The 18,579-nt window shown below is 42.9% G+C and overlaps 1 protein-coding gene across 1 annotated transcript in view; it reads left to right on the plus strand.

Annotated features, from left to right (window-relative positions):
- The window catches only part of LOC135079427 (myotubularin-related protein 10-B), a 49,787-nt gene that overhangs the window by 27,344 nt on the left and 3,864 nt on the right, over positions 1-18,579 (plus strand). The window contains exons 5-11 of the mRNA XM_063974086.1: positions 5,041-5,496; positions 6,147-6,311; positions 10,225-10,354; positions 11,155-11,290; positions 11,760-11,994; positions 13,043-13,163; positions 15,478-15,638. Coding sequence (XP_063830156.1) covers positions 5,041-5,496; positions 6,147-6,311; positions 10,225-10,354; positions 11,155-11,290; positions 11,760-11,994; positions 13,043-13,163; positions 15,478-15,638 — 1,404 coding nt within the window. The remainder of the gene's footprint in view (positions 1-5,040; positions 5,497-6,146; positions 6,312-10,224; positions 10,355-11,154; positions 11,291-11,759; positions 11,995-13,042; positions 13,164-15,477; positions 15,639-18,579) is intronic.

An 18,579-nucleotide genomic window follows, 5' to 3' on the forward strand; every position in this document is an offset into this window, starting at 1 on the left:
GTGAGTGGCCCGGAGGAACTTTAATAGTTCCTCCGTGTCCATGGCATGGAGGGTGTGTTCGCGACGCGTGAATCTACGCCGGTTCGCAAGTCGCAACCACCGAGAAGAGCCGGCAAGAAACTCGGTGGTTATAGCGGTGTGTAAGTCCCGCACAGTCGACAATGACAACAATATGGGATCATCTTTAATATATCTGTAACAGTTTCAAAATCCGATGAAAAATCCTATGCCACTTAAAGTGAGAGAAATGTCTAAAGTTCTAATAGAATTGAAAGTTTTATTCGCTCATAATGCTTATAACTATAATTGGTAATACATTTCAAATATTAAGTACCTTTATAATGTATCGATAGAACCAAAATGATGTCCTCTCAGCTTGGAAAGGGAAAACCCAGGATTGGGGGAGCGCTCCAGGCAATTTTCAGAACATTTCATAGGTGGTAGTAAATAATATTTATTTTATTATTAAAATTGAATATTTTGATATTGATAAAATTGAATATATCTTTCGATTCAAATACCGAATATTTTTCAATCGATAATAATTATCGAGAATTGTTAATAATATTCAATTAAAAGTTGTTCAATCCCTAGTCATGCATAGACTAAGACGGTAACCATGGAGATAGTTAGTTTGGTAAGTCACGTGTTAAATGTCAAGAGTGGAAAGTAAACATAGGACTCATGTTATTTATTTACGTGCAAAATGTAAGTAAGTAAATCATAAAAGTGGAACGCCGAGCTATTTCCAAAACCCGTCCAATATTATAATACAATTTGGCTGCGACAACTACAATACAGAACATCTCCCAAATCGATGTGCATAAAATAATATAATACAATACTAGTAAGTAAGAGGTTATGATAACAATATTGCTATCAATAAGTTTATAGAATTGGTCCGCCAGGAATAATTGTTCTTACATAAAGATTTGTGTCATTTAGAACCTAGAAAGTATTTTTTCGGCACTGTTGATCTAACGGCGAACAATGTATGGAGAACGAACATTGTCCTTTATTCTAATGTGAACTTATGTACAGCTTTAAGATGTACCTAGTTCAGGTCAATTGTGTATCTTTAATTCTTTCAAATACTGAAATTTTAGAGATCCGCAATAAAAATTATTAATGTCCGTTAAATCGCCTAGCCCAGGTACTAATAGTCAAGTATGAATACCTAAAGCATCAGACGGTAGTGTTCCCGGCTTAAATTCGTTTATTATGCTTGACAATTTATTCAAAGCGGAATGAGGAATACGATTTTCAATAGCTCATGTTCTTATTTTTTTTGCGAAAGGTTAAATAATTGTCCAAATCAAAATGGTATTCACTATCACTAGAACTGCAATCATCACACTCTGATATCTGGTATATTTTGAAGGGAAATTTCAGGTTCAGGCATAATATTTTCCTCTGCATAATGTACAGAACCACCATGAACAACTAAAAACAGGCTTGGGGAAATGTGTAATAGAATATCACATTCACATTCGTGTTCAGCTTAAAGCAAATAAGAGTAGTACTTGTGGACAAATAAACTGCTATTGATGTTAATGGACAACACATATAGTCCTTTTAACAGCCTACAGTGTACAGTCAGGGCATGAAAAGGTTCGTCAGTTTTCAAATTGATTCCTTCAACGAATTGCGAGCACATATTACCTTTTGATACTATGTTACAGAATAATCTCGAGTTAGAGAAAATAATCTTTAACTGTTCGTCAGTAAAGTTCAAAATTATTCTTAATAATAATAAAATAATTATTATGATGCTGTTAGTACATACTTACTGTATAAATTGTAATCCGTTTCTATTCAGAATGTAACAGTAACTAAATCATGTACTGTAATATTTTTGGACTAAATAAATATCATTTTCATTTTCATTTTCATTCAGATCAAAGTTGTTTGACGATTTATCTTGTCAAGATTATTATGATTGATAAACTAAAACCTTCTTGTTGGTTCAACCTGCCATTATTATTTCTATTAAATAAAAAAAAAAACTACATTTTGTAACATTGCATGGGATAGAAAATTAAACAAGCAAAACCTTATTCGTTAGCAAACGTCATATTTATTTTAATGTTAGCAGCACTGTTTCTTGCACTGTTATGTTGGCAGGTTTGACTCTCAGTACCTAGTGCAAGCGAAAACCGACACTAAGGTGACGAACCTTTTCATTCCGCGATTGTACATGCGAACCATTGAAACACTTTTGTACAGATAGTAAAAAAAGGTTATTTTAATTATCACAAACAAGTCCCACTACAGCTACTAGCTGTATAACAGTCTAAAACAAGTAAACATAACAGCCTTTGGCTTTATAAATGACCACGTGTGTTCTATTAAAATGCTAGCTCTATAACATCGTACAAGTAGGCCGTTAAACAGCGGTTGCCGTATCTCTACCCTCCTATAATGCTCTTAGTCAGATGGCTGACTAAAGGATAGTTGTTAGAGTATTATAACACCAACAATCGTATAAAAGTATAACTCTACACTAGTCTACACTCCTATAAGTCCCTTAGACAGTATAGGTGTAATTAATTGCAATAATACAGCTTATACATCACGAGTGAACTGTACTAATGCTTTAAGTACACATTGGAACTAAATGTGAACTCTTAAATGGAGTAAAATGCTACTTGGGTAGCGTCTCAGTTAATTTAACTTATGACCACGGCTCTGCCAACAACCGAAACGTCAAGTGCTTATGGACTACAACAAATGTTGCGTGTGAGTCTCGTTGCTCTCAGTTATAAAAGTTAAACAACTTGACATATTTTTAGTACGTATTATGATTTGAATAAGAATTGAGCTCTAGGTCGATATGATTGAAAATCAACTATGTATGCCTATTCTCTACTAATCGTTTTGGTTTGTAAAAATTGAGTTCTGACTCTGGAGTCAGATTTCATAGCCACCACAAGATCAATCACTCATCATATCTTAAATCTGATACAATCATAACTGAAAATAACAATAGCACTCTTCGTCAGTAAATGGGTACTACAATTAAATAACACCAGCGCATTTCCCAACGTTCGGTCCAGTTGTGCGTTTACGGTAATTGTCAACACTTCGCAATAGGTATTTCACACTACCCGAAGACTTTCCATTTATTGAATTCGCATTCGCAATAACCATTTGATATGACTAAATTAAATTATGTTTCCCAGGCATTTCGAAAATGATTCGAGTGTATTTTGGAAATTCCTGGACCTAATTCATCTACACTAATATTATAAAAAGGAAAACTTTGTTTGTTTGTTTGTTTGGTTGTAATGAATAGGCTCAAAAACCACTGGACCGTTTTTAAAAATTCTTTCACCATTCGAAAGCTACATTATCCACGAGTAAAATAGCTACATTTTATTTTGGAAAAAAATAGGGTTCCGTAAAATATGTAGATAATGTAGACCACGCGCGCGAAGCCGCGGGTGGAAAGCTAGTTCCAAAATAAAAAGAGTTGTGCCCATGCACAGAATCACACTATAGTTTCTGTTTTAAGAAACCAAACAACATAGAAATGCATGTAAACAGACCGTAATTTGTAATATTTTGTTCATTTCTTTTGTGTCACAAGAACGTTTCTTCTTTAAAAGGGTATTTGTGACTTTTAACGTAGGAAGTGATGAGACCATGCTCCTAAGAATTTAGTACGCTTTATGCCTTATTTAAAATAAACAAAAATATTTGCATTATACATATCGTCTAAATTCTCAGGGTTATTGAGGTGACATTGAAAACATTACAACACTTACGTCATACACTTAAAGTCGTATATTTTTGAAGCCACGATAGCCGAACGGTGAAGGGTTAGGACTGGACGACTCGAATCGTCATCCGAGGAACCCCGATTCGAATTCCGCTGACGCTCGACTATTGTGGTGAGCCCACTCGTGACACAAGCATATGCTTAGTACAAAGGGGTAACGGGAGTATTAGTAATTTGTGCAATAAAATAAAAACCAAATGACTTTGCAAAGATACTTTTAACTGGACACTAATTCGAAATCGTACGAGTGGTAAACTTCCACATAAATAAACATTGTACAGATGACTGCACAACAGATTTAACATTTTTTTTTGCAAATTCACCTTTATTACAACTGCTTAAGACTTCACAGTGTTAAGCTTTACGTGCCATCGACTGCACCTAATATTAATCACCATTTTTTGTTTGGTAGTTATTATTAAATCGAGCTATCATCTCACATAAATGTATCTTTTAATGTCTAGACATAGAACCATGGTTGAACTCTTGTAAAGTCAAAAGCATATCAAACTATACATTTTTGTTGCAATATCGCACCTATTCCAACTACATGAAGTGCCAATGTCAAGCTTGATGTGCTCGCCTGTACGTGTAAACCAGTTGAACAGATAAGTGCGATATTTCGGGCAATCTGGCCGGTATCTAATCACGCTGATTCATCTTCAAACTGGAATGCTCGTGATTTGCTCTGTTTTCGTAAACAACTTTGTTTGTGAGTAGAAATATGTACAAATTAAAATGCATGCGAGAGTTTTCTCCAGAACTAATAATATGAGTAAGTTAGTGTCAAAGAATTTACCGCGCATAAATGATTGATGACTATGATGACACAGTCCAGTCACTTTTAAAGAGCGAAATATTCCTGACTGACTCACTGAACCTTCACAATTCCCAAATGATATAAGAGTAATTGACACTAAAACATGGACATACTCGTGAGATGCATTTTTACGCGAGTAAACCTCATAGAAATGGTATCGTACAAATTCAACTTAACTATACATTTACTGACTACCGATCCTGAGGTCCTGATTAGTGTTCCTTGTTTTGGTCACGAGGTGGCAGACTTAATAACCCTGATTATCCAATAAGAAATAGAATGTTTAGAATGTTTTAAAAGGCGCGCTAAGCCGTCTTTCTGATTGGATCATGAAGTCTGATGCCCGGATTATGGCCTCATTTTTACGACTTACACGTCATTTATAGAACACGATTAAATCTTTACACAAGTCTATAATAAAATCAACCATCTCTTTCAGAACATGAAAGTCCTACTCTTCAGCTTCGTCAACTCCCCCATAGACAACGGCCGCAAAGTGGCCATGGCGCTAATGCACCACGCCTTCCCCAAACGGCACGATCTCCTCTTCGCGTACGAGTACAAAGAGCCATACTACCCCACCCTCCCCAACGACTTAAATATGTTCCAAAGACCGAGCGACTGGAAGAGAGAGCTGGAAAGATGCGAATGCGTTCATTGGAGGATTACTTGTATAAATGGGACTTCGGATGCGTTCATGTTGACGGCTGGGGAGACGTTGATAGTGCCCAGTTCGGTGTTAGATTATAACCTCATGGAGACTGCAAGGCATTTTAGGTCGGGCAGAGTGCCCGTTTGGGTTTGGGGAAGGCCCGAGGGTGCAGCGTTGTTGCGAAGCGGGGAATTACTGCAGACTGAACAGTCGGCTTCGACGGAGAGCGTGCTTTTGGAACAAGTACGTATTCTGTTCGTAATTTTCTATTAATTTATTCTCACTGGAAGATTTTCTTTTGCTTCTCTTGATTTTTTAACCGACTTCAAAAAAGGAGGAGGTTCTATGTTCGGCTGTATGTATTTTTTATAACATCGTGACTGTTCATGAAACTGACATAAAACTGTATACGGAGCTGTCGCTGTAATACGGTTTTATGTCAGTTTGTTCTATGTGTTAAAATGAGGAGCTCCAAGAAACCTCAAAGCAGAACTCCAACTTTTTTCATGGCCTTTAGCATACTATGAGACTATTCCTATCTCTGCAACTCCTGTATAGACATACCTGTACTACAACTTGACCTCCAAAAAAATAACCACCAGTGAAATCTACGAGCTTTGTGCCCTGTTTCTTTGGTTACAGTACTATTCCCACCTCTCGTTCCCACCACTGCAACTCCTGTGTAGCCAGGATATACAGCTTGACCGCCATAAAAACCTAACCAATAAAGGTCAAGCTTGTCCCGGGGGAAAGTTAAACTGTCTTTGGACCCGCAACGAAATTAATCAGAAGAACATAGGAGGAGTTCGATCTTTCGATTCTGTTTTCTTTGGTTGTCTTACAGGTCTTCTGATTTCTAATTCGATCGACTTTATTCATAATCTTTCATCCAGGTCAGAAGATCTCACCCGAAGCTGACGCCGCCCTACGTCATATACCTGTGCGGCAACTCGTATTCCAACAATACGAGCGCCGTGCTGCCCCCATTAGCCACGCTGCAGTCTTCCTACAAAAAACTAGTCGAGTTGTGCACGCCTACAACGCTGTCGGCGTTTTGGGTAAGTGAATGAATTTTTTACCAATAATGGAGAAGCTCTTGGACATGCAACATTGAGCCGCCTCTGTGGTCTACGACCACCTGCTTCAGACGCAGAGGTTCGATTCCCAGTGGGGCACATTTTTCTGTTTGGTTTGGTTGGTGGTAGGGCTTGTTCTAAGTCCGCCTGGCTAGCTACCACCATCCTACCTAAGTCTGTCGCCATAACAATAATGTTAACAGCATTGTTGTGTTCCGGCAGTTAGAGGTAAGATAGCCAGTTCGTCTGTGGTTGAGGATTCCGGGTGAAGCTCGCTTTCACCTTCGGCCTGGCATCACTTACCATCAGGTGAGATATAAGCCAAGAGCTTACTCGTTGAGGATAAATGAAAATGCATCTCACCTGATGGAAAGATTATAAGGCTGAAATTCGAGCCGGAACCACAAAGGAACTGGCTTTCAAATAATAATTTTCAGACGCCAGTTACATGTTAAGGACATAATATAAGTTAATCGTCTCATGAATCATATTTTTTGTGGTAAAAAGCTATAATTTTATATGGTTTTATTGTTTTCCACACTGTCAAAATTAATCCATTTAACAGTAGGGAAAACTGTTCTTTTTTTAGCCGATCTTTGGTTAGCATGGAAGATCTCAGTTTCGATTCCCTGTAATTCATTCAAATATTGATACTGCTAAGTTTAAGAACCAATTTCACACGAAATTCCTTCGCAAATAGCAGCAGGATAACGCACTCACTAAGCTCATAATTTCAGCCGTTTTCCACAAATAAATAAAGTAAATACTTCGGGAATAACCGCCGTCGTTTCTCAGAGGAGTGAACAGACGTTATACGACCTGACTCATGCTTGCACCGAAATAGTTTACTCAGTTGTCAACCTTAATGCTTGGTGTTAAGAGCCAACTTGTTGAGCCTTGAGGGTAAATTGTTCGTATGATTGCAGCTTTCTGTGTGACCGATACAGATACAATACAATAATAAACATTGCGTAATAGTTACATTGTCACTTGAGTTCTTTTCTTTAGTTGAAAGCGAGAGTTCTTATGAAGTATTTGTTGATGTAAGGTCAAAGTTTTCGACGGTTTTGAAGAAAATATGTCACGATAATAATGGTTCATTTAATTTTTTACTGTCCTTGTCATTGTTAATTGAGAGATTATGTCATATTATAGTTCATTCAACTTATGATGGTGATTTAGACAGATAAAACGTTTCGTTTTATGATTCTAACTTTCTATGAATAAAAATATTGAGTTGTAAAAATCAATTACTTTTGTGTGTTTTCATCCTTCCAAAATATAAATCACTAATCTTTCTCAATTAACCTAAACAAGAATTTCTTATTATTTATTAGTTTATTATTTAGAAAAAATTGTGAAAAAATATTAAATGAATTGCTTCTGCGTTAGTCGGAACTTTTGCTCATAGGGATGGGACATAAACAATCGCAATAAATCAGTAATCGGCATGGTGGTCATCTTACCATCGAATCACGATTATTATCTCAGGCAGGTCAAAGCTAAGTCAGTACGGTCAGTACGTGTGCGTTTGCCTTTGATGACGGTTTTGTTTTATGCGATTTCTCCACGTATTGTTTGTTATTGTTATTTTGATGTTTTATTGAATAAAATGCATATATTTAATTCTTTGTGATTTATTTTGTACCACTAAGAATATTCACGTTTATTCCATTTCCAGATAGTTCAAATTCATAGATATAATTTTGATCAAGATTAAAAATCAAACAAATAAAAGGCGATTAGATTTCTATAAGGTGTTATTTTTTGTACTGATCATACTTTACCAACGCATCTAATAAAATCATACAAATACAACCCAAGTGTTTTTAAAAAAAAATTCAGGCTAGTTTTTGTTTTTACTTTTCCTAACAAAAAAAAGATATTATTTTTACAACCATCCTGTCTTCACTCACTGCCTCTCTCTCTTTCTTTACTCATTTCATTCATACGAGTACGAACAATGGCCGCGCGCATTCATTCAACGTTCACACACATAAAGGTTAGATTACACTAAACCTACGTTACCAAAAATTATCACTCGTGAGTATGTACGATGTTACGTCATGTTAATAGGTACTACGCGCTGGGAGAAACAAAATCTAGCTACATAAGTAGGTAAATAAGTGTATTTTCATTAGTGTAATAGCGGGGGACTTTTCCAACGAACCGAGGCGAATCATCCGCGTTAAACTAGAAATTTAAAAAAGGATAGAAATTGGAATTCAATATCTACGGTTTCGTAATGCCTACGCAATTTATTTAGAGACGTAATAAAAAATTGATAGGTACATACCTATTACTACTTCGCTTCGCTTCAGTGGAAATGCACCCTAATATTGAATATGAATGTGTTGTAAATAAAACTCACTGATCAATTTTCCTGGTTTTAATTCCTAAATTATGATTTGCCATCACACTTTAGATTCATTGATTTTACTTATTCACACATTTACCTATTTTGAATGTTGTTATTTAAAGTTCCTAGGTTATTATTACACTAATCACAATACATTTTGAACGTCAAGCCTTTGTTGAATGTTCACGTAAACACTGTCTTGCACTGTCTAATCTAGCCACGATCGAATTGAGGTAATGCTTTCGGGCTGCACACTTGCTTGCTGTTCACTAGACACCACGTCGGATGTTGTATTCACAATTCGCGCACTAACTTTTTTACGGAAAAAGTCCCTTTCGCGTAAACAAGCACTCATCTGTCCAAATCACACTGTAGGTATGTACCTAGGTAGACTTCCGCAATAACCATCGATAGAACTAGGTCGCGGTCGTGGCCCTCTGGCAACAACTCCTTGATAAGGCATTCCGTATTTCTACGCAAAAGCCGCCGTCTGCGGCGCTCGCATCTGGGTACCGCCAGCACTGTGCCGGTGATTGAAATTGAAATCCAGAACTTCGTCCTCGAAGCGCACGGAATCTCGTCAAGTCAGGATACGGCTGCGCTCCCTGAAGCGCTGCGCGGCTCCAAACAAGCAAGGTATGAAGGTTTTCGACTCGTCAATGTTTCTCGTCGGCCAGTTAGTGTGCCCGAAACATAATTTCACCTGCGTTTTGTTATTGATCAAGCGCGGCATTGTAATAAACCACACATACACTGCAATACGTTTGGGCGCATTGGACGGACTGGGACGATTATTTATGTTGTTGCGCTCCCGCATGCCGATCGGCGGCTCGGCGCGGGCTGTGGGCGCGGAGCGACTGGCAGCGATATCAATATGGCCGACTCACGCGGCGCGGCACGTGGCAGTGGTCGTTGCCCTCGGCCGGCTACTACGATAGTGCGTACAAACGAATACTCACCGCGCTCAAAGGATGATTTATTTTTTATTTTTTTCGAAACATTCTTTGTCGTTTTACTCGAAAACTAGCCTGAATTTTTTTTTAAAAACACTTGGGTTGTATTTGTATGATTTTATTAGATGCGTTGGTAAAGTATGATCAGTACAAAAAATAACACCTTATATAGAAAATATTCTCGATTCTAAAAAATATCGATTAGGTTTATAAGGAGCGCCTCACTAAATAGAACTGTCATAATCACCATCTTACGCTGAATGGACTATAGTCATATAAGAAGTATACTGTGTAAACAAAGAGGCTTACGAGCAATATTTCATAATTATTGTGGTCAGCCAGATAATAATAATGATGCGAGCTTTGTCCCCTTACAGTACAACAATTATTTTTGTATTAGTTAACTTATTTATCACACGAAGTGTATGAATGTGACTTATTTACAGACATATCTAAAATAAGCCAACAAGTGTTATGCAAGACCCCAATGACAAATGTACCAGTTATAATAATGTTAGTTCAAGCTTTGTTAAATTTGACACTAGATGACGCTGTCTGGTATTTATTTCGCACATGTTTGCAGATGCAAGACTCGCAATACTACACGTACCTGGAGTCGAGCCGGTGGCTGCGCTACGTGGCCAACTGCCTCGCGTTCGCCAACGACGCGGCTGCGCATCTAGCTGACAATGTCACCACAGTGTTACAAGAAGGTGAGTGAGAGACTTCAATAGTCACGGGATCCAGTGTTTTGTTACATCAAATGCCACAAAACTTCAGACTTGTTACAGTGGCAGTTCTATTGTGTCAAAATTACCTCTCCCGCACCACTACCATTACACTTCATTATCACATTTAACTGTCGATCTGATTTGTGGAACCAACATTTGTAGCTTAACTGATACGTAAGTCCCAAACAAGCTACCGGCCAATCTGTCTAGTTATCTTTTGTCTTTGAAGCAAGTCTTTAATTATTTTAAGACCCCGCAGACTAAACAAGACTTGTCGGCCGGTAGTTTAAGGCTGCATTGTATCTATCACTATGAAAATGTGTGAAGTGCACGATTTGGTATAAGGCCGATTCCTCATAGAAATTAAAAGCCGAACAAACTATCGGCCTATGAAAATCGGCTACGGAGACTCACCCACAACTACGCCAGAAGAAGGGTTATGATGTTTGCTGACATATAATGTAAAATAATGTAATCGACTGTAGTCTGGTCCGTGAGCACGTAGAATTTTGTCCAATGACCCCTAGCTACCCATCCTTATCGCTCGCGCGTAATTATGTTGCTATCGCGCTCGCACACTCACTGCGGGTGCCAGTCGCACAGTCGCGACAGCAATATAATTACGCGCGAGCGATAAGGATGAGTAGCTAGGGGTCATTGGACAAAATTCTACGTGCTCACGGACCGGGCTTTAGTCTATGGGGAATCTCACCCACCACACTACGCCTGAAGGAGGGTTATGTTTTTTGACATATTATAATGTAAAATAATGCAATCTGCAGGCGATGGCGTGGACTACTGCGCGGTGGTGTCGTGCCTGACGCAGCTGCTGCTGGACCCGCACTGCCGCAGCATCGCCGGCTTCCAGTCGCTCGTGCAGAAGGAGTGGCTCGCGCTCGGACACCCCTTCTGCGACAGGTAACGCGAGGCCCGCGACGCGTGGCGGTTGATGAGCTGATTGTTTTAACGCGATCATCTAACGCCACAGCAAATCGAACGCACAGCGTTAAATAGAGCTCTGTGATTGGTTCGTGTGTCACCCTGTGCGTCCACGCGCACTGTGAGACCTAATAGTAATGTTTGTGAATACGGGCGTTAATGACCTGATGATGACTTCTTGATTGTTGGTGTAAGGAGGCGTGGCTGTGATAAAGCACCGCCTCAAACAACTACTCTCCATAAAAGACTTCGATCGAGTTGACTTTTATCGCAGCACATGACATGATGAATTCCTTCCCAGACTGATAACTGACTGACTGAGACTGTTATGTAAGAGTGGGATCTCTCGACTCAAGTTACATAGTACTCAAAAGCAGATCCCAATCACATTTCATTTCAACTTTTTTCAACCAAGATACAAATACTGAATAAGGTTTTTTTTTTCAAGGCTTGGGCTCCCTCGTCCCGGCAGTCCCAAAGAGAGCAAAGAAACCAGCGCGGCGCAGACTGCTCCAGTATTCCTTCTGTTCCTGGACTGCGTGTGGCAGCTGACGCAACAGTTCCCGGCAGCCTTTGCCTTCAGCGAGACGTATCTGACCACGCTGTGGGACTGCGTGCATAATCATCTGTTTGACACGTTCCTGTTTAACTGCCCTAGGGATAGGGAGCTGGCTGTTGGCAAGGTAGGTTTTAGTAATATTAAGTTTTTCATAGCACAAGTTGTTTTTAGTAGCACATGTTAAGTTTTTAAATGACACCGGTTAAAAGATTAATGTGCAAACCCAAAACGCAACGAATATAACCATCTAAAATAGGTATACCTTCATAATACAGGGTGTGGTTTTGTAAAACAACGCCCATCTCAGGGGTGGTGGTAGTATACATGAAAGTAATTACAAGAAAAAAAATACAATTTTAACTACTGCTTTATTAGTAAAAAAAACTTTGTTCAAACGTCTCCTAAAACTTTCAAGACGGCGCTTGTTACCGCCCGCACCACCCCCGCGTGCCCCGCTACACGGACCCACGCGGCCGCCGCCCCGAGAGAGCGGGAGGATTGACCGATAGCTCGCCCGCGTAATAATACCATTTTTCTGATTCCATGGATTTGTCCATGTAAATTTTTGTTAACTTTTTTTTTTTTTTTTTGCTTCAGTGTCGTGTATACTACCCCTGAGATGGGCGTTGTTATACAAAACCACGCCCTGTATGAACACTCGTTTCAGTCAAATGACGTCCACTGCTGGACAAAAAACTAACCCAAAGATTTCCACAACGACCGATCCTGCGCTGCGTGCATCCCTCACCAGATCGCCCATACTACGTCTTCCGACCCGAGGTCGGAGGCCGCCACTCCAAAACTTCTGTCCCATCTGCCATCAGTTTTACGAACTATGTGCCCTGTTCACTGCCACTCCTCAATATACAGGGTGTTAGGTAAATGGGTATATGAGCCGACACTAGCCTATGTTAGCATGGGCATATAAATGGTATGGTGAAGTCAGAAAATTGATATCTTTATTTTAGTTATTTTAATTTTCATACAAATTTGATTTTATACATTTTATTTTGTATGAACATTTAAAAAATTCAAATGATGATATGAAATTTCTGACTTCACCATACCATTTATATGCATATGTTACCATGGGCTAGTGTCGGCTCATATACCCATTTACCTAAAACCCTGTATAAGTAAAATCTGAATAATACGAGCATTTGTCATCACAGAGCCTGATCCAGCGGCCGGTGTGGGACTGGGGCGAGCAGTTTTCGGACGCGGACCGCGCGCTATTCCACAACCCGCTGTATGGAGTTTCTTCGCTTGCTGCGCCCGCGCACAGGATGGCTGGTGAGTAATGCTGCTATTGATATACTTTTTTTATTTATTTTATTGAAGGATTTCGCGGTAGGTTTTTTTTATAATGCAAATAAAACTTGTTTTTTTGTAACTTTTAATAATTAGTAATTTGTGTATTCCCCCTTATTAATAAAAAGTTACACCCTAGTGGAACTTTGTTTTAAAGTGACATTTACATACTAAACGTCACTTTAACTACACTCGCGAGCAAAACTATGGAATCACTTACATGAAGTTGTTTCCACGCGATCTTGTGTACTAACGAATTTGTTAGTAACAAAAAAAGTGGCACCATTTTAAAGATTAAACTTTTAACTTTAAATTGATACCAAATTTATTTAAATCACATCAGTATTTAAAAAGATATCCCGGTTAATGTGACGAAGTAAGGAAAAAGACATGTATCCACTCTTTGATACGTCGCGAGTTGCGGCCTATTTACCCCCTATAAAAGCACGTGTTTTCGAATTTTGCTTTTACACGTTGATCCTTACACATCTCCGCTTCTTTTGACACTTTACCTGGGATTCTACACCTTCAGAAGCAGCACAAATCATTGCACTATTGCAAGAAGAGCTCAGCCAGCGGGCTGTCGCACGTCAGCTCCACATACCTAAGCCAGTCCTGGGTTTCGAAAGTTTTAAGACGCTTTCGGGAGGCTGGTGGCTTTATCCCGAGACCAAGTTCTGAACAGCACCGGTGCACATCGCAGAGGGATGACCGTTTTTTCATGTCAACCTCTCTATAAAATCGTCATTTGACTGGTATCGACGTCCAGCAAGAGCTCAGAAATGTTCGTAGGATAGCTGTTAGCAAGTGGACAGTTCGTCTAAGATATAAGCAATAGAATTTGACTCCAAAAAGGCCTGCCACGGGCTCGAAACTGACGGCAGGTCACCGATAAGCACGCTTTCAATTTGCTCGTACACATCTCGATGGGAAGTCGAGCAAGCCACCCCTATAAGCCACGGTTTCAGCGAATCAGCACTGCACAAATCTCTCCCCAGGCCGCCTATAGACCCGACCTCTTCGACTGCTGCACTGCAAACACAGTCTGCATTCATCGGAGAACAAAACTCGCCTCCATTACTCGCCTTCCCATCAAAATAAGTGCGAGCTAATTGAAAGCGTGCTAGTCGGTGACTTGCCGTCAGTTTTGAGCCTGTGGCAGACCTTTTTGGAGTCAAATTCTATTGCTCATATCTTAGACGTACTGTCCACTCGCTAACAGCTATCCTACAAACATTTCTGGGCTCTTGCTGGACGTCGATATCAGTGAAATAACGATTTCATAGAGAGTTTGACATGAAAAAACGGTCATCCCTCTGCGATGTGCACCGGCGCTGTTCAGAACTTGGTCTCGGGATAAAGCCACCAGTCTCCTGAAAGCGTCTTAAAACTTTAGAAACCCAAGACTGGCTTATGTGGAGCTGACGTGCTACAGCCCGCTGGCTGAGCCCTTCTTGCAATAATGCAACGATTTGTGCTGCTTCTGATGGTGTAGAATCCCAGGTAAATTGTCAAAAGAAGCGGAGATGTGTAAGTATCAACGTGTGAAAGCAAAAATCCGAAAACACGTGCTTTTATAGGGGGTAAATAGGCCGCAACTCGCGACGTATCAAACAGTTGATACATGTCTTTTTCCTTACTTCTTTACATCAGCCGGGATATCTTTTTAAATACTGGTGTGATTTAAATGAATTTGGTATCAATTTAAAGTTAAAAGTTTAATCTTTAAAATGGTGCCACTTTTTTTTGTTACTAACAAATTCGTTAGTTCACAAGATCGCGTGGAAACAACTTCATGTAAGTGATTCCATACTTTTGCTCGCAAGTGTATAATGTAATTTTTTTTTATTATAAGAGGTTAGTGCTTGGTTAAATGTATTTAGGTTCATCAGTAGAGTCCATCGAGCCCACGTTTCTCGGATTTCGAATCGGCCAATGCGACACCGACGCTGTTGCGCTACATCTCCTTGGATTTAATCAGCCTGTTTCGTTTATTTGTATCACACTAATGGTGTATCCACATATCGGCCGTGCATCTTTTTCTAGCAAGGTTGTCTGAAAGTCTGAGGCAAAACCGGCGACGTGTGGATATGCCATAAGCAGTGTGAACAAGAAACATGAAGGCACTTTGACATCGCAGGCCGCTACCAACCGGGCAACATGGAAAGCATTGGGGGAGGCCTATGTTCAGCAGTGGACGTTTTATGGCTGAAATGATGATGATGATGATTTTGACATCGTATAATTGATTTTTTTTTAATTTAGTTTGTGACGTCATATCTTTTTTATTTTACAGGTGCGTCACAGCCGTCGCGGCTAGACAGGTTGGAGCCGTGCTGCTGCGTGGCGGGCGTGGAGCTGTGGGCCGTGTGCTACGAGCGCTGGCTCGCGCCGCTCGACGTGCCCGGCCAGGGCGCCGTGCAGGCGCACGTCAGGCACGCCAGCACACGCCACCAGGTATACGTGACATATAGGGGACATGACACGCCAGAGGGGACACGTGCACTTTCATAGGGGACAACTGCTCAAACCAGGGGACACGTGCACTTTCATAGGGGACAATTACACGCAGCGCACTTATTCAGGGGACAAGTACTCACGCACAGGGGACATGTGGTCAAACCAGGGGACACGTGCACTTTCATAGGGGACGCTAGAGCCTTGCTGCTGCGTGGCGGGCGTGGAGCTGTGGGCGGTGTGCTACGAGCGCTGGCTCGCGCCGCTCGACGTGCCCGGCCAGGGCGCCGTGCAGGCGCACGTCAGGCACGCCAGCACACGCCACCAGGTACAGGGGACATGTGGTCAAACTAGGGGACACGTGCACTTTCATAGGGGACACGTGCGCTTACACAGGGGACAACTGCTCAGTCTCAAATTCAGGGGACACGTGCGCTTACACAGGGGACAACTGCTCAAACCAGGGGATATGTGCACTTTCGTAGGGGACTGCTCAAACCAGGGGACACGTGCACTTTCATAGGGGACAACTGCTCAAAGTCAGGGGAAACGTGCACTTTCATAGGGGACAACTGCTTAAACCAGGGGGCACGTGCGCTTACACAGGGGACAACTGCTCAAACCAGGGGACACGTGCACTTTTATAGGGGACAACTGCTCAAATTCAGGGGACATGTGCACTTTCATAGGGGACAACTGCTCAAACCAGGGGACATGTGCACTTTCATAGGGCGCGCCGCTCGACGTGCCCGGCCAGGGCGCCGTGCAAGCGCACGTCAGGCACGCCAGCACACGCCACCAGGTATGGGACATATAGGGGACGTGACACGCCAGAGGGGGCATGTGGTCAAACGAGGGGACAAGTGCACTTTCATAGGGGACAACTGCTCAAATTCAGGGGACACGTGCTCAAAACAGGGGACACGTGCACTTTCATAGGGGACAACTGCTCAAACCAGGGGACACGTGCACTTTCATAGGGGACAACTGCTCAAACCAGGGGACACGTGCACTTTCATAGGGGACGCTAGAGCCTTGCTGCTGCGTGGCGGGCGTGGAGCTGTGGGCTGTGTGCTACGAGCGCTGGCTCGCGCCGCTCGACGTGCCCGGCCAGGGCGCCGTGCAGGCGCACGTCAGGCACGCCAGCACACGCCACCAGGTATGGGACATAAGAATAAGAATACATATAGGGTACATGATAAACCAGGGGGGACAACTGCTAAAAACAGGGGACACGTGCACTTTCATAGGGGACAACTGCTCAAACCAGAGGACATGTGCACTTTCATAGGGGACAATTACACGCAGCGCACTTATTCAGAGGACAAGTACTCACGCACAGGGGACATGTGGTCAAACCAGGGGACACGTGCACTTTCATAGGGGACGTTAGAGCCTTGCTGCTGCGTGGCGGGCGTGGAGCTGTGGGCTGTGTGCTACGAGCGCTGGCTCGCGCCGCTCGACGTGCCCGGCCAGGGCGCCGTGCAGGCGCACGTCAGGCACGCCAGCACACGCCACCAGGTATGGGACATATAGGGGACGTGACACGCCAGAGGGGACACCTGGTCAAACCAGGGGACACGTGCACTTTCATTGGGGACAACTGCTCAGTCTCAAATTCAGGGGACACGTGCGCTTACACAGGGGACAACTGCTCAAACCAGGGGACATGTGCACTTTCATTGGGGACAGTACAGGGGACATGAGGTCAAACCAGGGGACATGTGCACTTTCATTGGGGACAGTACAGGGGACATGAGGTCAAACTAGGGGACACGTGCACTTTCATAGGGGACAACTGCTCAAACCAGGGGACACGTGCACTTTCTTAGGGGACGCTAGAGCCTTGCTGCTGCGTGGCGGGCGTGGAACTGTGGGCTGTGTGCTACGAGCGCTGGCTCGCGCCGCTCGACGTGCCCGGCCAGGGCGCCGTGCAGGCGCACGTGAGGCACGCCAGCACACGCCACCAGGTATGGGACATATAGGGGACATGACACACGAGAGAGGGACACGTGCTCAAACCAGGGGACACGTGCACTTTCATAGGGGACAACTGCTCAACCCAGGGGACACGTGCACTTTCATAGGGGACAACTGCTCAAAGTCAGGGGACACGTGCACTTTCGTAGGGGACAACTGCTCAAACCAGGGGACACGTGCGCTTACACAGGGGACAACTGCTCAAACCAGGGGACACGTGCACTTTCATAGGGGACATCTGCTCAAACCAGGGGACACGTGCACTTTCATAGGGGACAATTACACGCAGCGCACTTATTCAGGGGACAAGTACTCACGCACAGGGGACATGTGGTCAAACCAGGGGACACGTGCACTTTCATAGGGGACGCTAGAGCCTTGCTGCTGCGTGGCGGGCGTGGAGCTGTGGGCTGTGTGCTACGAGCGCTGGCTCGCGCCGCTCGACGTGCCCGGCCAGGGCGCCGTGCAGGCGCACGTGAGGCACGCCAGCACACGCCACCAGGTATGGGACATATAGGGGACATGACACGCCAGAGGGGACACCTGGTCAAACCAGGGGACACGTGCTCAAACCAGGGGACACGTGCTCAAACCAGGGGACACGTGCACTTTAATAGGGGACAACTGCTCAAACCAGGGGACACGTGCACTTTCATAGGGGACAATTACACGCAGCGCACTTATTCAGGGGACAAGTACTCACGCACAGGGGACATGTGGTCAAACCAGGGGACATGTGCACTTTCATAGGGGACGCTAGAGCCTTACTGCTGCGTGGCGGGCGTGGAGCTGTGGGCCGTGTGCTACGAGCGCTGGCTCGCGCCGCTAGACGTGCCCGGCCAGGGCGCCGTGCAGGCGCACGTCAGGCACGCCAGCACACGACACCAGGTACAGGGGACATGACACGCCAGAGGGGACATGTGGTCAAAACAGGGGACACGTGCACTTTCATAGGGGACAA

This window comes from Ostrinia nubilalis, chromosome 16 (genome assembly GCF_963855985.1).
Source record: "Ostrinia nubilalis chromosome 16, ilOstNubi1.1, whole genome shotgun sequence".
Lineage (NCBI taxonomy): Eukaryota > Metazoa > Arthropoda > Insecta > Lepidoptera > Crambidae > Ostrinia > Ostrinia nubilalis.